At 39.5% G+C, this 22,475-nt stretch overlaps 1 protein-coding gene across 2 annotated transcripts in view; it reads right to left on the minus strand.

Annotated features, from left to right (window-relative positions):
* GYS2 (glycogen synthase 2) overlaps window positions 1-22,475 on the minus strand; it is a 61,185-nt gene that overhangs the window by 32,888 nt on the left and 5,822 nt on the right. The window contains exons 2-4 of one of the 2 annotated variants that reach the window (XM_032432810.1): window positions 17,951-18,132; window positions 14,228-14,419; window positions 11,561-11,743 (exon numbers count right to left, since the gene is read on the minus strand). In XM_032432810.1, coding sequence (XP_032288701.1) covers window positions 11,561-11,743; window positions 14,228-14,419; window positions 17,951-18,132 — 557 coding nt within the window. The remainder of the gene's footprint in view (window positions 1-11,560; window positions 11,744-14,227; window positions 14,420-17,950; window positions 18,133-22,475) is intronic. The other variant, XM_032432811.1, reaches the window with a different exon arrangement.

Raw genomic sequence — 22,475 nt, forward strand, 5'->3', positions numbered from 1 at the left:
CTTTTTCATGTGTCTGTTGGCCATTTGGATGTCTTCTTTGGAAAAATGTCTGTTCATATCTTCTGCCTGTTTCTTGATTGGATCATTTGTTCTTTGGGTGTTGAGTTTGACAAGTTCTTTATAGATTTTGGATACTAGCCCTTTATCTGATATGTCATTTGCAAATATCTTCTCCCATTCTGTCGGTTGTCTTTTGGTTTTGTTGACTGTTTCTTTTGCTGTGAAAAAGCTTTTTATCTTGATGAAGTCCCAATAGTTCATTTTTGCCCTTCCTTCTCTTGCCTTTGGCGATGTTTCTAGGAAGAAGTTGCTGCGGCTGAGGTCGAAGAGGTTGCTGCCTGTGTTCTCCTTTAGGATTTTGATGGACTCCTGTCTCACATTGAGGTCTTTCAACCATTTGGAGTCTATTTTTGTGTGTGGTGTAAGGAAATGGTCCAGTTTCATTCTTCTGCATGTGGCTGTCCAATTTTCCCAACACCATTTGTTGAAGAGACTGTCTTTTTTCCATCAGACATTCTTTCCTGCTTTGTCGAAGATTAGTTGACCATAGAGTTGAAGGTCCATTTCTGGGCTCTCTATTCTGTTCCATTGATCTATGTGTCTGTTTTTGTGCCAGTACCATACTGTCCTGATGATGACAGCTTTGTAATAGAGCTTGAAGTCTGGAATTGTGATGCCACCGGCTTTGCTTTGCTTTTTCAACACTCCTCTGGCTATTCGGGGTCTTTTCTGGTTCCATACAAATTTTAGGATTATTTGTTCCATTTCTTTGAAAAAAGTGGATGGTATTTTGATAGAGATTGCATTAAATGTGTAGATTGCTCTAGGTAGCATTCACATCTTCACAATATTTGTTCTTCCAATCCATGAGCATGGAACATTTTTCCACTTCTTTGTGTCTTCCTCAATTTCTTTCATGAGTATTTTATAGTTTTCTGAGTACAGATTCTTTGCCTCTTTGGTTAGATTTATTCCTAGGTATCTTAAGGTTTTGGGTGCAATTGTGAATGGGATTGACTCCTTAATTTCTCTTTCTTCTGTCTTGTTGTTGGTGTATATAAATGCAACTGATTTCTGTGCATTGATTTTATATCCTGCCACTTTACTGAATTCCTGTATGAGTTCTAGCAGTTTTGGGGTGGAGTCTTTTGGGTTTTCCACATAAAGTATCATATCATCTGCAAAGAGTAAGAGTTTGACTTCTTCTTTGCCAATTCGGATGCCTTTTATTTCTTTATGTTGTCTGATTGCTGTGGCTAGGACTTCTAGTACTATGTTGACTAGCAGTGGTGATAGTGGACATCCCTGCCACGTTCCTGAGCTTAGGGGGAAATCTCTCAGTTTTTCCCCATTGAGAATGATATTCGCTGTGGGTTTTTCATAGATGGCTTTTATGACATTGAGGTGTGTACCCTCTATCCCTACACTCTGAAGGGTTTTAATCAAGAAAGGATGCTGTACTTTGTCAAATGCTTTTTCTGCATCTATTGAGAGGATCATATGGTTCTTGTTCTTTCTTTTATTAATGTATTGTATCACGTTGATTGATTTGCGAATGTTGAACCAACCTTGCAGCCCAGGGATAAATTCCACTTGGTCATGGTGAATAATCCTTTTAATGTACTGTTGCATCCTATTGGCTAGTATTTTGGTGAGAATTTTTGCATCCATGTTCATCAAGGATATTGGTCTGTAATTCTCCTTTTTGATGGGGTCTTTGTCTGGTTTTGGGATCAAGGTAATGGTGGCCTTATAAAACGAGTTTGGAAGTTTCCCTTCCATCTCTATTTTTTGGAACAATTTCAGAAGAATAGGTATTTATTCTTCTTTAAATGTTTGGTAGAATTCCCCTGGGAAGCCATCTGGCCCAGGCTTTTGTTTGTTGGGAGATTTTGATTACTGCTTCAATTTCCTTACTGGTTATAGGTCTGTTCAGGTATTCTATTTCTTCCTGGTTCAGTTTTGGTAGTTGATACATCTCTAGGAATGCATCCATTTCTTCCAGATTATCTAATTTGCTGGCATATAGTTGCTCATAATATGTTCTTATAATTGTTTGTATTTCTTTGGTGTTGACTGTGATCTCTCCTCTTTCATTCATGATTTTATTTATTTGGTTCCTTTCTCTTTTCTTTTTGATAAGTCTGGCCAGGGGTTTATCAATCGTATTAATTCTTTCAAAGAACCAGCTCCTAGTTTCTTTTGTCTACTGTTCTACTCTTCTTTTGATTTCTGCTCTGTTCTTTATTATTTCTCTTCTCCTGCTGGGTTTAGGCTTTATTTGCTGTTCTTTCTCCAGCTCCTTTATGTGTAGGGTTAGGTAGTGTATTTGAGACCTTTCTTGTTTCTTGAGAAAGGCTTGTATTGCTATATACTTTCCTCTTAGGACTGCCTTTGCTGCATCCCAGAGATTTTGAACAGTTGTGTTTTCATTTTCATTGGTTTCCATGAATATTTTTAATTCTTCTTTAATTTCCTGGTTGACTCATTCATTCTTTAGTAGGATGCTCTTTAGCCTCCATGTATTTGAGTTCTTTCCGACTTTCCTCTTGTGATTGAGTTCTAGTTTCAAAGCATTGTGGTCTGAAAATATGCAGGGAATGATCCAAATCTTTTCGTACCCATTGAGACCTGACTTGTGACCTAGGATGTGATCTATTCTGGAGAATGTTCCATGGGCACTGGAGGAGAATGTGTATTCTGCTTTGGGATGGAATGTTCTGAATATATCTCTGAAGTCCATTTGGTCCAATGTGTCATTTAAAGTCTTTATTTCCTTGTTGATCTTTTGCTTCGATGATCTATTTCAGTGAGGGGGGTGTTAAAGTCCCCTACTATTATTGTATCGTTGTCGATGTGTTTCTTTGATTTTGTTATTAATTGGCTTATATAATTGGCTGCTCCCATGTTAGGGGCATGGATACTTACAATTGTTAGATCTTCCTGTTGGATAGACCCTTTAAGTAGGATATAGTGTCCTTCCTCATCTCTTATTATAGTCTTTGGTTTAAAATCTACTTTGTCTGATATAAGGATTGCCACCCCAGCTTTCTTTTGGTGTCCATTAGCATGGTAAATGGTTTTCCACCCCCTTACTTTCAATCTGGGGGTGTCTTTGGGTCTAAAATGAGTCTTGCAGACAGCATATCAGTGGGTCTTATTTTTTTTTATCCAATCTGATACCCTGTGTCTTTTGATTGGGGCATTTAGCCCATTTACATTCAGGGTAACTATCGAAAGATATGAATTTAGTGCCATTGTATTGCCTGTAAGGTGACTATTACTGTATATTGTCTGTGTTCCTTTCTGGTCTATGTTACTTTTAGGCTCTCTCTTTGCTTAGAGGACCCCTTTCAATATTTCTTGTAGGGCTGGTTTTGTGTTTGCAAATTCCTTTAGTTTTTGTTTGTCCTGGAAGCTTTTTATCTCTCCTTCTATTTTCAATGACAACCTAGCTGGATATAGTATTCTTAGCTGCCTATTTTTCTCATTTAGTGCTCTGAATATATCCTGCCAGTCCTTTCTGGCCTGCCAGGTCTCTGTGGATAGGTCTGTTGTCAATCTAATGTTTCTACCATTGTAGGTTACATATCTCTTCTCCTGAGCTGCTTTCAGGATTTTCTCATTATCTCTGAGACTCGTAAGTTTTACTATTAGATGTCGGGGTGTTGACCTATTTTTATTGATTTTGAGGGGGGTTCTCTGTGCCTCCTGGATTTTGATGCCTGTTTCCTTCCCGAAATTAGGGAAGTTCTCTGGTATAATTTGCTCCAATATACCTTCTGCCCCTCTCTCTCTTTCTTCTTCTTCTGGGATCCCAATTATTCTAATATTGTTTCATCTTATGGTATCACTTATCTCTCGAATTCTGCCCTCATTATCCAGTAGTTGTTTATCTCTCTTTTTCTCAGCTTCCTTATTTTCCATCATTTGGTCTTCTATATCACTGATTCTGTCTTCTGCCTCATTTATCCCAGCAGTTAGAGCCTCCATTTTTTATTGCACCTCATTAATAGCCTTTTTGATTTCAACTTGGTTAGATTTTAGTTCTTTTATTTCTCCAGAAAGGGTTTCTCTAATATCTTCCATGCTTTTTTTCAAGCCCTCTAGTATCTTTAAAATCATCATTTTGAACTCTAGTTCTGACATCTTACTAATGTCCGTATTGATTAGGTCCCTGGCAGTTGGTACTACCTATTGTTCTTTTTTTGATATGATTTTTTCCATCCTGTCATTTTGTCCAGAGGAGGATAGATGAATGAGAGAACCAAATGCTAACAGGGTAACAACGACCCCAGAAAAATATACACTAAACAAATCAGAAGAGACCTGAAACCGGGGGAAAAGAAAGGGAAAGAAAGAAAAAAGAAAAAGAAAGAAAGGAAAAAGATTAAAAAAAAAAAGAATATGATCAAATATGATCTGGCTGGTGCATAGATCAGTGCCACACACTAGATTTTGGGCATATTTTGGTCTGTTAGATGAAACTGCCTCCCAAAATTTTAAAGAAAGAAAAACTTATATATGTACAAAAATAAGGGTAAATACGATGAAGGGATGCAATATGACTGTAAAGATGAAAATTATGAAAGATTTTATAAAAGGAATTGATAAGAAGTTGGTTGAAAAAAGAAAGAAGAGAGTTTTTTTTAAAAAGGGAGGGAAGAGACTGTGATCAAGCAGGAGACTAGAACAAGCCATACACTAGAGATTTAGGGTATATTCTGGTCTGTTAGAAGAAACTGTATCCCAAAATTTTAAAGAGAGAACAACTTATATATATATATATATATACCAAAAATAAGGTTAACTACAATGAAGTGATAGAATATGACTCTAAAAATGAAAAATAAAAAAGATTTTTTAAAAAAGGGATTGATAAGATGTTGGTTGAAAAAGGGGAAAAGAAAAATTTTTTAAAAATAGAAAAAGAAAATTTAAAAAATTAACTTTGAAAGACTAAAGAATCAGGGGGGCAAAAGCCATGGATTCTATGTGCAGTATTCCCCTAGCGCTGGAGTTCTGCCGTTCTCATTGATCGGTAAACTTGGCCTTGGCTGGCTGTTCTTGCTGATCTTCTGGGGGAGGGGCCTGTTGCTGTGGTTCCCAAATGTCTTTGCCGGAGGTGGAATTGCCCCGCCCTTGCCCAGTCGGGGCTAAGTAATCTGCTCGGGTTTGCTCTCGGGAGCTTTTGTTCCCTGCAAGGTTTCCGCACAGCTCTGGAGGCCGAGAGTGAAAATGGCGGCCTCCCAATCTCTGCCCAGAGGAGCCGAGAACTCAGGGCCCCACTCCTCAGTGCGCCCCCAGAGAAAAGCAGTGAGTCACTCCTCCCCAGTCTCCGGCCGCACTTCATGCTCACCCGGCCTGTGACCAAGAGTTTCTATCTCTGGCACAAGACCCCGTGTGGAGTCTCCAAACCCAGCAGATCCCTGCGGTGCGCTCCCGTGCGGCTCCTCCCGGGGGAGGAAGGGGAGTCTCCCCGGATCTGCCGCTTGTTGGGTCCCTGCTGGAGGAACAGTGGCCTGACTGTGCCGAGGATCATGGTTTATGGCAACCCCGAGCTGAGAGCCCGCGCCTCGCCTCTGTCTCTGCAGCCGGCTTCCCTGCTGATACCCGGGAGCTCTGCCACACTCAGGGACCCCCGGTCTTTCTGTGACCCCGAGGGTCCTGAGACCACACAGTCCCAGCGAGGGTTCCACCCCCCACTTAGCCACTGGAGCGACGTCCCTCAGCAGAGCGAGACTTCTAAAAGTTCCGATTTTGTGCTCTGCTGCTCTATCACTTGCCAGTAGCAGCTGACAGAGGCCCCCTGCCCCGCCATCTTTCTTCCCGAATATCGCCTCGGATTCACTTCTCCGCCCATCCTACCTTCCAGAAGGTGGTCGCTTTTCTGTTCAGAGAGTTGCTGCTATTCTTTTCTTCGATCTCCTGTTGAGTTCGTAGGTGTTCAGAATGGTTTGATCCCTATCTAGCTGAATTCCTGGGACCAGAAGAAATTTAGGTCTCCTACTCCTCCGCCATCTTGCTCCTCCCCCCTGCTACTCATGCTTTAAAATGTATTGTTCAGGGACGCCTGGGTGGCTCAGTCAGTTAAACGTCTGCCTTGGGATTGGGTCATGATCCCAGGGTTCCAGGATCGGATTCCACATCAGGCTCCTTGCTCAGTGGGGAGCCTGCTTCTCCCTTTGCCTGCCACTCCCCCTGCTTGTGCTCTCTCTCTCTCTCCCATGCTCTCTCTGGCAGATAAATAAATAAAATCTTTTAAAAAAAGGTATTGTTCACTTCATTTCTGCTTCTAAACTGCTATTTAATCCCCTAAGTAAATTTTTCTACTTTGCTATAATTACTAGAATTCATAATTTTTTGGTATTTTAATTATATTTACTCACCTTACATCTTACAAATATTGAGCTAATTCCTTTCCCCATGGTCCTTATCATATTTTCTCCATAAACAAAGAAACAAAACTGACATTAAACTCAATACTGAAAATAAGGATAATTATTATCACCCCTAATTAACTTAAAAGATACCCGACAAAGAGAAGAGACAAATGCTTTTCCAGGGTTGTATAACTCTCACAAATGTATAATTTCAAGGGGGTGTACAGTTACTTTAATTGGATGGTGTGTTAGATTGTGCAATCATCCATTATTCTGGGTATCTTAACTTTAAAAAAAAAACTTTAAAAACCAACATGCCAAGCACCAATTAATTAGTTGGCCACAGTTGTGGGCTTTTGCCATTTTGCTTAGTTGCTGAATATTGTTCTCTCTCACATAGCTGCAGATGAAACTAGCAGTGTTTAAATGAGAAAAGTATATAAAGTTTTGGCATTATATTAGCTGGATGCTTTCCATAATAAAGATTATTAGAAGCTCAACACTATGCATCGGGCTCTCTTCTAAGCACATATCATATTTAATCCTCATAAACCACTGAGGCTTGTATTTTGTCTTCAGTTCATGGAGGGGAAAATTGAAGCTTGTAGAAGTTAGGACACCTGCCCAGGATCACATTCCTATTAAGTGTCTTAGCACCCCGAACTGATCCCAAATCAGTCTGACTCCAAGCTTGTGCACTCTCCTGCTTTTATGTCCTTTAGACTCCAGCTCCACTAACAAGTCAGTCCCGATAATTACTGAGCCATATAGAGGAAAATACTGAAAAAGACTCATTAGATGATTCTAAAGATTACAACAAAGTCCTAGAGCATTCTTTCTTGACTGTAATAGTTGTAATATTTCTCTGAAAATGTTTGAAGCAGGGCTCTATATGGTATTCTTGGATCAGCTGAAGTTTTCCTAAAAGCTTTATTTGGCTGGTCTCATTTATTCAACCAAATCTCTCATTCAACCAACATTTGTTTCTGTGGCCTTCAAAGAGCTTATAAATTAGTGAGAAAACAGGATAAAATTAGGCAGAAATGAGTAAGTGCCTGAGGAAGGCATAGGGTCAGAGAGGGACTGATTCACTGGCTGAGAATAGGGAAACGTATCTCATACTATGCAAGTGCTCGTATTGTTGGTATCACCTCCAGAGTGTGAGATTTTCAAGGGCAAGGACCATGATTTATTAACTTTTGTACCTCCAAATTGATTGGATGAATAAAATGGCATTTGGACTGGGACATGAAAGTTTAATTTGGGGAAAGGCTATTTGGATTGAAAAATTAGCTGCTCTAAAGAACACGTATATTAAGTCAAATAGCATGTGCAGGAAATCACATCTGGTGCGACTATAGCATTGGATATAGGATAATAAGATGATAGACAAAGCTAGAAAGTTGGCCTTTGTCCTACATACAATGGAAAACACTGAAAGGGTTCGTTTAAACATATGGTAAAGGCAGCCTATACTTAGGAAAGATATCTCTGGAAAAAGTATGAAATGTTTCCTATGTTACTGAACTTTTGTGAAGATTAAATGAGATAACACACGTCAGATGTTTAGAAAAGTGCCTGGCACTGTAACTTTAGCTATTGTTACTACTATTGCTGTTGTGGTTATTGCAGAGAGTAATAAGATTTCATATATGGGATGACGTTTAACATCTGGACATTTAGAGATAAGAAGACGGGATTTCTAAATGAGAAAACCAAGTATGAAGATATTTAAGGGGGGGACAGCAGAGGCCTGGAGAACCCGTGAAAAGTCTCCATGAAGACGGGCATGTGCCTTTTCCTGGTTTCATGGGGCCCCTTACTTCCCAGGCGTGCTGTATGCATGGCCACACCTGTGGTTTACAGCAGCCCTAAGTGTTTATACAGGTTGTCCGCTTTCCCACATGTATGTGATAGTCTGTTAAAAATCTCTGTCTGGGGGGCGCCTGGCTGGCTCAGTTGGTTAACCATCTGCCTTCGGCTCAGGTCATGATCTCAGGGTCCTGGGATGGAGCCCCATCTGGCTCCCTGCTCAGTGGGGAGTCTGCCTCTCCCTCTGCCCCTCCCCACCCCCGTTTGTGCGCTCCCTCGCTCTCTCTCTCTCAAATGAATAAATAAAACCTTAAAAAAAAAAACTATAAAATCTCTGTCCAGTAATTCCAACATCTAGGACATATCTGGCCCTGCTTATTTTGACAATGGATCTTACTTTCCTACATTTTCACGTATCTCATTACTTTTTATTGGATTCAGGAAAACGTGTACAAAAGAACAAAAATGAGGCAAAGTATATATTAGTCAATAAAGCACAATCCAGTGACAGAGGAGGATTACCCTATGACTAAAGGTTATGAGCTCAAAACTTGGTCAGATGAAAGAGTTAAAATCCATCAAGCAATTGTCTATGGGTTCTTTCACAGTTTTTTCATCCCAGACAGCATTGTCCTTACATTTCCACCCAGGAAACCCTGATGCCATCAAGGAAGAAGAGGCCAAAGCATAAGAAAATCAATGGCCTTCTTTTTTTTATTAAAGCAGTATTTATGTAACCATTATGGTTGAGGGGAAAATCAATCAATGGCTGGGCCCATAGAATGAATTTGGAAATATCTTCTTGAAGGGGCGCCTGGGTGGCTCAGTCAGTCAAGGGTCCAATTGTTGGTTTCGGCTCAGGTCAGGATCTCAGGGCTGTGGGATTGAGCCCTGTGTGGAGGTCCTGTATGGAGCCCCTCATGGAGCCCTGCTTTGAGCTCCTCATTGGTCTCCTAGCTCAGCAGGGACTCGGCTTCCCCTCTGTCCCTCCCCCTGCTTGCACTCTCACTCTCTCTTTCTCTCTCAATAAATAAATAAATAAATAAATAATAAATAAATAAATAAAATCTTTAAAAAATAGCTTCTTGGAGAGTCTCAGAAGATTTATACGCTGGTTGAAAATGGTTGAAATGCTATTTTAGTTAACAAATCTAACTAAAAACTTAAACCAACATCAAAGTCCTGTGAATTGGCTATTAACCAAACATGTTTTCAGTCGGCAATTAGAATTTGAGTAAAATAATTCTACTCTTTCTATTTTTATAAAAGTCGGATACTTTTATTCTTGTTCCTATTCTTCCCCTATGTTTATTTGCCTGAGCCAGAGCATTACCCCCACATTAGCCAGAGCGTTACCCCCACATTACCCCCACATTAACAACTGACTCCGGGTGTTGCATCAAAGACTAAATTATGACTCATTTCTTATGTTGAACTTTTAAAAACTTTTCATGCTTATAACTTGTTGTTATTATATAACATCCAGATTCTAAACCTACTGTGAGCATAGAGTGGAGGGATCTGCTGTAGAAAATGATGACGGGGGGAAGTGCCTGGGTGACTCAGTCGTTAAGCGTCTGCCTTCGGCTCAGGTCATGATCCTAGGATCCTGGGATCAAGCCCCGCATCAGGTTCCCTGCTTGATCCTGGGATCAAGCCCCGCATCACTCCCCCTGCTTATGTTCCCTCTCTCGCTGTGTCTCTCTCTGTCAAATAAATAAATAAAATCTTAACCAAAAAAAAAAGAAAGAAAATGATTACGGGGGCCTTTTCTGTGAAAAATGATTATGAGTTTCATGCAAAATCTAGTTCTTAACTACTTGTGATCTACTAGTCACTCTGCTGGGCAGGATATTTTACTAGAAAGATGGGCTGGGGCTGACTAAGCTCACATATTTCAATCAGTGAAGAGCTTTAAGCTGGAGAGATGCATTTTGAGGATAGTACGATATAAATACTGACATTTTATCCAAAGAATAAAATTGTAATATGTAACTATACGCTATAATTGTTTGTTACTTAAAAACAACTATTAATGTCTGATGAATTTTATTAGTTGTTTTTATTAATTGTTACTATATAATGGTCTTAGATATTCTGAAGTAAAATATTTGATATGCCTCTCCAATATTTTCTCTTTCACAAAAATCAAAGTCTGCTCTTTTCTGGGAAACAAGGTTGCTGAGCTATCACAGATCACTAGTTTGCCCTTATTAGTCTACCATTATCATATACCATTAGGAAATTTCCTTGATCTGATTTCTGAATTCCTCAGTGACTTTATTTTAAAGGTACATCTTATGTTTACAGTTTGACCTTTAGGTTAGGCTGACCTTTTTACAGGAAAGCTCTCTTTAGGACCACACACTGCTTTGCAAATGTTAAAATTTGTCAGAAAGAACTTTCCTGCACTGAAAAGGGTCTTCAGAATTGTAGGACAGCTTTCCACTATCATTATCTAAATGTTCATGTATTACAAACACTCTCTCTCTCTCTCTCTCTCACACACACACACATACACATATTCTGTTTCTAGAATCCTAGAACTTTTTTAAACTGGGAAAGTCTTTAGAAATCAACTTTCCAACTTCCTAATTTTCCTGACAGTAAATGGAACCCTAAGATGCTAGGTTGATTTGATTGGCAGTATAGATACCAAATCTGTAAAACCCTGACTTTCTGGTACTCAAATGCTTTGTTGGTATTACTGACATGATGATATAAACGATATATTTTTATTAATCTGATTTAACTGTCAACAAATAAAAGAAAAAGTCAAAACTGAATGTCTTTGGTCATAGAGTTGGGCAGTCTTCTAAGATAAGGAAACCCAAATGTTTGGCCCCCAAGGACCCACATCCCTGTTTTAAATAGCTGTCTTACTCGACCCCCACACCGACTCCACCTACACCTCATGGAGTTACGGGAGAAATCTGACCATTTGTTCACTTGAAGGAGAGAGGGAGCCACACAGGGCAAGTTGTATGCCTAGAAGGTTTGGTCCGTAGCTGCCGCTCAGGGCGGTGTGTGGACCCAGCATCCTCACAGTGTTTCTTCAGCTTCAGGATGCACAGGACTCCAACCCTCTCACACCTGCTATGCCTCTTGGGATCTTGGATCTATTGCTCCAAAGCAGACACGCATCCGGCCTGTCACCACTATGCTCTACTGCACTCTGACAAAGTTAAACGGCAGCAACTCTCTGTCACCTCAGGGGAGGCTTTGTCATGAATATTGATTAGTTAAAAGGGCATTTCTGCCATCTGGCTGGCAGATGAAATGTAAAGATCAATACTTCTCATCCTTCAGCTTCAAGGATCAGAAAAGAAAGGTGGTGAGGCGGGGAAGGAGGGAGAACTATTTACCTTATCGAGATGGTTGTAGAAATCAATGTTTGCTGCACAGAGATACCTCCCAAGCAGTGTGGCGTGAGTGGTAAATATCGTAGCGATGGGAAGTTTCCGAGCTCGAGAAAGGATCAGTCCAGTTCCCGCCTGCCATTCATGGAATTGGGCAATGACATGTTTCCCATCCGCATGATCTGTCACCTACATCAGAAAAGAAGCATTTAGAACAGTTGTTGGTAAAGCTTGATCTTGATCATGGCCCACAGCTTAAGGAAAGTTATCGTTCGTGCCTGTAAATTTTAGCAAAATCTAGAGAGGTAAGCATGAAGCATGCAGATTTAGCAAGCAGAATTGTTTTATAGGACTTAGTTGCGTGTTCATAAAGCCCATATATTTGTATGGCATAATCCTCCCTTTCAGGAATGGATCAGATTTACTTTTGTATCTACAGAGGGGCCTCAGAACAAATGCACAGTAGGCACTCCATAAATATTCATCAAATGGATGAATGAATAATAGCAATAATATCCTTGAAGATATCACTGAGCAGCTGAATCAATGGGGACTACCCACTTACAAGCTTCTTTTGAAATAAACAATCCATGACTTCATGTTTTAAGTCAGTCTTATTTGGATCTTCTGTAATTGGAGCCAAAAGCACTTTAACATTATTTTAAGAATATGGAACTGGACAGAAGGAGGTGAATAACTTGCTTGGAAGCAAATCCTAATTTAGTAACATGCTGAGGACCCAGGTCTAATCCCAGTCTAGTTCTAAAGCTAGGCAGGGCCTCAGTTTCCTTGCCTTAAAGTTACCTTGTTTCACCCTCACAGAAATTTAATATTTACATTCCACTCCCCTTATGACTGCCTGTTTCCTCAATGCGGGAGTAGAATTGATCATGCAAAACACGTGCATTCAAGGAGCCTGAGCAGAGGACTGGGAAATCGAGGCAGTTCTCACACTTGGAGGACATCAGCGTCACCTGGAAGTCTGGTCATGGGCAGATACCAGGGTCCCCATCACCGGGTAATCTAATTCTGGGCTAGGGACAAGAGTTTGCATGTCTTACAAGTTTGCAGGCGATGCTGCTGGTGGTGGTCCATGGAAATACTCTTTGAGAACCACTGACTTAGGCTAGGACCTTTGTAGTTTAAAGTACTCGTTCTTCAAAAAAAGCTCCTCATGGTAATTAACAGGTGCACAGATTGGTGGCAGCCAAGAGGTGACTGCAGAAACAGGGCTTGCCCAGCAGCCTTGGATTTTTGTCAATGTCTTTATTTACCCTTTGAATCAAAGAAAATTTCTGTTTCTGTAATAGCTTTACTTTAGAGAACACTGGGGCTTTCACTTTCTTGCTTCTCTCCTCTCTAATTTCGTTTAACAGAAAGGATGAAAGCGCGAGCGCAGGGGCACGCAGGGTGGGGGGCGCGCGCGCGCGCGCACACACACACGCGCGCACACACACACACACACACACACACACAGAGGCTGGCCTCAGCCCTGAGGGCCCTGGCTCAGGGAGGCAGTTTGCTGAGGAAGAATTGGTTCCACCAACGGATGCTAAAACAAGACTGCTTATTGTCATTAGGTCAGATCTCGTCAGCACCCTCACCCTGTTCTCCTAATTCTGTCGCCAACACAAAGCAATGGGACTGTCCCTCCACCTTCCCCTTCACTTCAAGGCAGCCTTTCATGGCTATTGGAATACGACTCTATCAGTAAGTAAGCCTGGTCAAGGGGATGCGCTGCCAACATACAGTTCTGTGATTTGTCCTTAGACTACCCCCCCCCACTTTGCTAAGGATGCTCTTCCTTCACTGTCTGATTTTTAAGTTAGGCATAATCATTTTGAGGTAATGCAAGGAATGCAAAGAAATCCTCCTTTGAGAACTGAGAGTGCAGGCTTGGTTCATTTCACAAGGATTGATATCTAATGCTCTTGGGGTATTTTGGGGTTTGGGGGGTTGTTTTTTGGGGGGCATATTTCACTGCTACAGATCCTCAGCAACTGCCGAGATCACTTCAGCCCTTAGAAAAATGATGAAAATATCTAAAAACCACTGCAGTTGCCCAAGTACTCATGCATAAACAAAACCAAGTATTTCAAGCTATTTTCTACTGCCATAAGTCTAGAATTCAGGTACATAGTGCATGACGTATACTGCTTTTTTACCTGTATATATATTACCATCTAGTATCAGGCAATATAATTGGTTGTTTGATACACATCATCCTATTTAAATCTGACATGAGGTATATATTAATAAGCATAATTGTTAACCTGTTCTGAAAGCTAGGATTTAGTTAGAGGAAGGCTGAACATTTTCTCAGATTCTTTTTTTTTTTTTTTTAAGATTTTATTTATTTATTTGACAGAGAGAGACACAGCGAGAGAGGGAACACAGGCAGGGGGAGTGGGAGAGGGAGAAGCAGGCTTCCCGCCGAGCAGGGAGCCCGATGCGGGGCTCGATCCCAGGACCCTGGGACCATGACCTGAGCCGAAGGCAGACGCTTAACGACTGAGCCACCCAGACGCCCCTTCTCAGGTTCTTTTGAAATGTATTAGGACAATCATGATGGCACCATCTCATTTAGTGTAATCTAAAAATCATGGGACCATTGCTGAGCACAGAGCACAATTATGCTCCTCCTCTGTTGCATGACTATACAATAAACTGTACCTCTTTTAAGAACCAGGCAGTTAAAGATCCGAATATTAGCATATCGTTGGCTTCTCGGTCATGGTAAGGTATGCCGACACTGCATGCTTCCCAGAGGTCACCCTTCCACCTGTCCAGGTTCCAAGCAGAATAGCCTATGTCAAAGAGCACCACGTAAGGACTTCCTTCTATCAGCCATCTTCCAAAGTGCACCTGCCATATAAAGAACACAGAGCTTTGCAGTAATACCAGGTAATGCAAGGGAGAAAACGGTATTTGTGCTTAGAATATTTAAACTTTATTTAGAACTCAACAGCAGACTATCCAAGCTATATAGGAAACTGTAGTGGTAACACAAAGCATCTGATATTTGAGCCTGAACATGGAATGGGCTTGCATCCCTTCATCTGAACCTCCAAGTTTTTATCCTTCATTAAATTTGGTCATTTAAAAATAAAGTATCTAGATAATGTAATCTCCATCCTTTTTTTTTTTTTTTTTTTTGAGAGAAAGAGTGAGAGAATGAGAGAGAGAGAGCACAAGCAGGGGGCAGAGGGAGAGGAAGAAGCAGGCTCCTGGCTGAGCAGGGAGCCCGACACGGGACTTGATCCCAGGACCCCGGGATCATGACCTGAGCCAAAGGCGGTTGCTTAGCCTACTGAGCCACCCAGCTGCCCCAATCTCTGTCCTTCTGTTTCTCATTCCCCTCCTGTGAACTTGAGCTCATGGTTTTCGGATTTAATATCATGGTCTATGTTTTTATGATAGAGTCATAAGATGAACTGCTCTGTATCTTTAATTTGTAGTTGGATATAATGTTTATAGTGTCATTTATTTTACTTTATGCAACAGGACTTCCTATAATATTTTACACTAGAAAAATTTGTTTCTGTAAACAGATGTATATGATTTCTCTCATTCCTCCTATCAAAAAAAAAAAAAAAAGGTGACACAACGTGTTTCCCAACATGGTTGCTGCCAGGTGTCTTAACTAAATATATTGCCCAAGATACTTTATCTCTTTAATCTAGCAGCTCAAAGTCTAATCCTGTTACATTCTTCCAATTGAATTCTTTTATTCCTGTTTTATCTTGTACAAGTTTTAATGTATTAGCTATCTCATTTTTTCCAAATTGTAGTTATATAATCACTTGTATATCCAAATTTCAACTTTCTTTTTGGCCTTTATTTTTCTATAGTAATTTATCACTCTTTTGTCTTGACTTTTATTTTAGGTTTATTTTCCAATTACATGGTATGCAACTCCATAAATTTACTTCAAACACTTCTTGGAAGTTGGCAAAAGCTGAGAGCCTCTCATAGGGTATCCAGACCTCGCTAATAAACTGAATATGTCCACGTTGCTTAGTTATTGACACTGTGACTCTACCCAAGGTTGAATTTGGGAAGCCTGAAAGCCCATTTGATCATCATTCTCTTCCACAGGACTCAGAAATGCATGGTGATATCTCTCCCATCTAGCCTTGGACAACTCTGAAAGACTCCCATTATCTGTTGGTTGCTTCCATTGTAATTAGTATTTATCATGGTACTCTTCCCTTTTCAGACTGAGTTTTCCTTTTCAATTGTTTTCTCTTTAGGACTTTCATTGATTTATGTATTCATTCAATGAATAGTTACTGACTGCCTAATATATGACATATGATACAGTGAGCTGAGATCACTAGAGAATGTAAGCTAGCTTGTTTTGACTTTCAGTGAGTTCTTGGCTCTGACATGGAAACATCTTACATCAGAAATCCATTTAGAACCTTGAGACCAGTCAGACCATTATGCTTTTCATCTCCCTCTTCTTTCATGAGAGCTTCAAATGCAAGCCCCTTCCAAAGTCTCACTCTTTCATCCCAATAGTACAACATGCATCCCTCTTTCACTTTCCTATGTTCTCTATGCTACAGTCACTATGATAGATTTCCCTGTTGCCCTCTGGGACCTCAAGTTCCCTTCATTTAAATCTTCTGCATCTTAAGCCTTGCATAGACCTTGTAGACCCTGCTACTCACATGGACATCTCCATGAGGGCCTTTAATTTTTTCACCCCCAGAAACTATATTCCTGGGATGAGTATGAACGAAGTTTGGATTTTTTAAAATCACACTGAAACTTATTATTTGTGTATAAAGACATTTTTGAAATTTATGTTATCCAAATACACTACGTTTCCTTGTTCTATTAATCATCTGGCTACTTTTCCACCTTTTTCTGGGCAACTTCAAAATCCAAGTTTTTATCCTACACACTTAGCCTCATATTTTTCTGACTTTATTGACTTCAAAGAACTTCATGTCCATGGCATTCCAGCTACACAAGCTCATGGCTGCATTGTTATCCTTGTCAAAACCCAAACTGTTCCTTCTCTGAAATATTCAGCCTGAGCATTTTGTTACTTGACTACAACATTTATACCTCCACTTCCCTCACTCTGTTTCTCCCAGCATATATATTCCATTCTTTCTCATCAAGACCTCCAGTTTCTGGAACTTTCCATTTTTTCCTACATCATCACCTCCTTTCTGGCTTTGCTTCCTTTCCTACCCATTTCAGACACAACTGTCCATCAATTCAACCATTAATTCAGTCAGTCACACAATCATACTTAATTATCCTTTTTCTTCATAGAAGAAACTTCTATGCCACAACTTCTGGACTCTTTTCCTCACCATTCACTCATTCCTCAATCTGATTTAACCCCCTTCTCCCTTGAGGCTGTATTTGGCAAGATTACCATGAATGACCTGAATATTGCTAAACCCAACTGACCTTGGTTAAATTCTTTCATTGACTTAATCCCTCCTTCATACTAGAAACTCTCTCCTCCCTTGTTTTGACCTATTGCTATTGTGATGGCAACAGATTAAGCCACAAACCTAGTGGCTTAAAGAACACAAATTTGTGATCTTTCAGGTTTGGGAGTCAGTAATCTGAAATGGGTCTTTGGGGTTAAAATCAACATGTTGGCAGAGTCACAGTCCATCTGTAGGCTCTAGGGAAATCTGTTTCCTGGTCTTTTCCAGCTTCTAGAGGTAACCTGCATTCCTCGGCTTGTGGCCTCTTCCTCCATCTTCAAAGCTCACCAGACCAACCTCTGCTTCCATTGGCACATCTTCTTTCTAATTCTAACTCTACTGCCTCTCTTTTATAAGGACCCCAGTGATTACATTGGGCCCACCTAGATAATCCAGGATAATCTCCCCACCTCATGATCCAAATCTACAAAATCCTTTTGTTATATAAGCTAACATATTCACAGGTTCTGAGGATTAGGATTTGCACACCCTTGGTTCTACATCACTAGCTGTATTTGTACTTGTGTAACCTCTGAGTTTTGTTTTGTTTTGTTTTGTTTAATGTAGATGTTCTAACATGTTGACATTCCCAAAGGTTTGGCTCAAAACATTTGCTCTTAGTCTATAAACTTCTGCTTAACACTGTTATCAACACTTATAATGTCAACTACAATTTAAACACAAATGACTTTCCCCCAAACATCTTTATCCTCTATCTTCTGCTGAGCTCCAAACCTATTATCCTATTAGACATTTCCCAATGGTTTTCACAAGGTGCCTCAAATGTAACCTATTTACAATCAAATTCATCATCTTTCTCACAAACCTGCTCCTTTTCCCTAAGTAGATAGTCTCCTGTGAGTTCATATAAATGGTGGTCTGTTCTCCCATAACAGGTTACTAGTGTTGCTGAGTGAAGTGTCAGTCTGTCCCTTACCTGGCAGCCATGTTTATTCATTGTGTCCACTGCCCTTCTAACAGCATCATTTATAGGTTCACACTGTTCCACCTGAGTCTTCATATTATGCTCAAAATATGGGCCAATCAGAAAATAATTGTCTCCCCATTCGTCTGCTGTGGTTTTGGCCTTTGTCTGAATCACAGTATAGATGCCACCAACTGTTAAAAAGAAAAGTTTCCATTTATCATTCAGGTTAGTATTTCATTGTAAGTGATGAAGGCATGGAAATGCGTTCTTATTTTTAAATTAGCATTTAGGATTTATCAAGCACAAGGGTTTATTTAATTTTCTAAAAGAAAATTTTTAAAGGACACTAACAAATAATTACTATTTGGTTCAATTCATGCATATTTTAAAGCCTTTTCTGGGTGCATTTCATAGAGCAGCAGGTTGGCGGCAGCCAAGAAATACAAACATTTCAAGGAAATCTGAAGAGATGATCGGAATAAAGCAGAACTTGGCCTAAAGCTCTATCTACACTGAAGTGTCAATGTTGGTTCCAACAGCCATTGTCAGGACACACACCCTCAGCAACTGTAGTTACTTTTTACCCCTTCTCTTACACTGCTCCAAGATGGGGGCTAGGGTATGTCCAACTAACAGCCACTGTGGAAATTATGAGTGAGTCTTTCAAGTTTAAGAGCCACTTACCTTGGAAGGTACCCAACAAGGTACGTTTTGACAAGAGAAAAGAGGTGATAGGTTTTGAGGGGGGATGCTTGGCCCAATCCTAAAGTCAAGCCCAATGACTCACATACAAATTTTCGTGTGCTCTTTCATTTTCCCCTCTGGCATTGCTGTCATGACTATTAAAACACAGAGCCAAAAAATATGTACACTCTTGGAATATATGCACATTTTTGGATCAGCGTGTCTACATCTAGGAAATTGTTTGGGGAAATAAGAGTGCCAAAAGATATGTGTATTAGGATATTTATGGAAGCATTATAATGGTGAAAAATTAGGAACAACTTAAACTGAACTAGTTAACTCAACCTGTCTAAGGCTCAATTAGCTCATCTGTTCAGCGGGGATAAAATATTACTTAGCTTGGGGGCAAACGGCAGGTTGTAGCAGCAGTTCAAAGACTAGGGCTGGGAGTGCCTGGGTGGCTCAGTCGGTTAAGCGTCTGCCTTCGGCTCAGGTCATGATCCCGAGGTCCTGGGATCGAGCCCCACATCAGGCTCCCAGCTCAGCAGGGAGCTTGTTTCTCCCTCTCCTCCCTGCTTGTGCTCTCTCTCACTACCTCTGTCTCTCTCTCAAATAAATAAATAAAATCCTAAAAAAAAAAAAAAAAAAAAAGCCCAGGGCTCATTGAAAAGGTAGTATTTGAGTAAGTACATAAAAGGGTGAAGAAATTAGGCCAGCAGCTATTATAGAGAAGAACATTTTAGGCAAAGAGTAGAGTTAGAGCCAAGGCCCTAAGTTAAGAGCACTGCATGCAAGGGGAGAGTAATAGGCATTCAAAAGGAAAGGTTTGAGATGCAGCAACTAGGCAGGAGGAATAGGGAGGACCAAGGGGAAGAAGAGCTTCAGTAAACTTAGGCAGGATATCTTGTGCTGGCTCTAAGCAATCATCTTGTATGAGAATATGAAAGCAGTCTGAATCAATTTCTTGAGTAATACTCTGTCCATGAGCTATAGGTGAGGAAACAACTCAAGAAATGCCATGTGAAATCCCACAGCCAACACAGATCCTGGCACCAATCTTCAGCTCTATTTTCTAGTGACTTTATTACTTGTATATTTTTTTTTAAAAGGCCTATTTTTACTTCAGTTTTTCAAAAGTTATTTCAATTCATCAGGATATAGGGTTCGACAGCAATTGAATCTCTTAAATTGTTTCAGTAATTTAGACTTTAAATGATAAATTTTATCAAGAGTCACCATCTATGGCCAAAAGGTAATATTTGCCATCTGCAAATTTTTCTTTAAGCCTGAACCACTCAAAATATACTTTTTGGTAAACTGCATTTTAAGAGATGAGACACAAAATGCAAATGTTGGTACTGTTATATAAGTACCAACAGGATTCATTAATTCATAAAAGGGTAGAGCTAATATAACTCCCAACATGTAATTATTACATGCAAACAATTTTCACATGAGCCTACATAAACTGATTGTCTTTAAGAACTTCATCTCTAAGAAAAGACTTTGTGACTATAGAAAATTTAAAGAAACTTAACACTGTCACTTGAACAAAGAACAATAAGGACGTTCAATCACAACTCAGATGGTAGGTGCTGAGAATGGCATGGGATATGAAGATGATCTGTAAATCCTGCATGCAGAGACTTCCAGAAAGGACCAGGACAGACGTGATTCACTTACCCAATCAATAATGAATCTGAGGCTACATAAATTGATGCCAACATCAAGTATGCCTAAATATTTCTCCAAATTCCAGAAAATGTTATGAACTGTCAAAACTATTTGTTGAGGAAAACAAATTTAGAGGAAAAAAATTGCAAGAACAACTAAAATTTTTTTCTTTAAAATGTATGAGTCACATCTTAGCCACATATTTAAATATATATAAGCTTTATTCACATTCACTATCCATAAAAAGGCAAAATTTTCAAATAATTTCTTCTGTAGACTTATTTCCTTCACCTTCATCTTATCAAGGAGCTATGCTATCGGGTTCTGATGGCACACATTTATTTTTGCCTTATTCACATTTCTATTCTTTTTTTTTTAGTGGAGCTTAAATTTTTTATTATTATATTACATATTTTTATTATTATATTATGAAGTATAGTTGACATAAAATGTTATATTGGTTTCAGGCGTACAACATAAGGATGAATTCAACAATTCTATACATTACTCAGTTCTCTCACCATAAGTGTAATCACCATACAACATTATTATAATATTACTGACTATATTCCCTATGCTGTACTTTCCATTTTCATGACTTATTTATTTTATGACTTCTTAATCCACATTTCTATTCTTAAAGCTCTGTTTTATTTGCAACTATGTAGCTTGCCCAGAGATCTTAGGACATCCTTGTTTGTTAGACTATGTGTTTCAAGTTCAAATACACTAGGGCAAATGCAAACACGTTTTTATTTGCTAAAGGGCGAAAAGGAGAAGAGAAATTCTTTACTCAAAAAAAAAAAGAATGATTAGATGTGGGCATTGAAATGCAAAATTAAACATTGTTAGTTAATTTGCTGCTTCTTTTTCCCAGTTGAGGCCTTCAACCTTGATAGAAATAGTCACCAAGTAGCCTTAGAGTGTTCATAAATACTATGGATATGCTATTTCAGGAATAAAAACGTAAAATTCAAAAAAAAATTGTCAATCCTATATTGGTTGAGACCTAATGGTAAATGAATCATTTCCCCTTACACTTCTTCACGTACAGTCTTTCCGTGGGGAGGTCATCTTACCACTATTTCATATGCTCAAGCTCCATTTTAGCTTCTCTTTGTCCTCCCCTTATTTGTATGCCAACTACTTTCCCTCAGCTTTTACTTTGTCTAGATACCACATTTACCCCAAACTCCTCTCCTGGCCTGCTAATTATAGGTGAGTGTGATGGCATAGAAATAGGGTCACTCCTATTTTCAAATTTGGAGTATAAGCCTGAGGTTCCCCAACACATATTTTTTAATGAATTTTTACCAGTGTAGGTTTTTGAATTTGGACTTACCCTTCACTTTCAAACATGTACTTTGTAGTTTATTGATCTATATTTTCCTGAAACAACATGGGAGCTATCTTTCATGTGAGGGCAAAGTATCAGGCCTTTCATAAGAAAGAAAAGATGAGGTCCCATGGCATATGCCATGGCGATAGCTAAAATCCCAAGTTTTCATCTAGAAACACGGCTGATATTGCTAAAATCGGGATTCCAAAGCAGTATGGAATGTGGACACCAGCCAAAATAAGACTATATATATATATATATATATATACACACACACACATATTGCATATTATTATGCTATATATATTATATATAATAAGGATATATAGTTGACCCTTGAACAATGTGGTGGTTAGAGGTGCCAACCCCCCATGCAGTCAAAAATCTAACTATAACTTTTTTAAAGATTTTATTTATTTGAGAGAGAGAGACAGATAATGACAGAGACAGCAAGAGAGAGCACAAGTGGAGAGGAGAGGGAGAAGCAGGCTTCTGCCGAGCAGGGAGCCTGACGTGGGCTCGATCCCAGGACCCTGGGATCGTGACCTGAGCGGAAGGCAGACGCTTAACTGACTGAGCCACTTGGCGCCCCCTAACTATAACTTTTGAGTCCCCAAAAACTTCACTACTAATAGCCTGTTGACCTGAAACCTTACTGATAACATAAACAATTAACACATATTTGTATGCTATATGTATTTTATACTGTCTTCTTACAATAAAACAAGCTAGGAAAAGAAAATGTTATTAAAAAAAATCATAAGGCAGAGAAAATACATTTATAGTACTGTATTTATTGAAAAAAATCTGTATATAAGTGGACCCATGCACTTCAAA

The sequence above is a fragment of the Phoca vitulina genome, unplaced genomic scaffold (assembly GCF_004348235.1).
Source record: "Phoca vitulina isolate PV1807 unplaced genomic scaffold, GSC_HSeal_1.0 scaffold49, whole genome shotgun sequence".
NCBI lineage: Eukaryota > Metazoa > Chordata > Mammalia > Carnivora > Phocidae > Phoca > Phoca vitulina.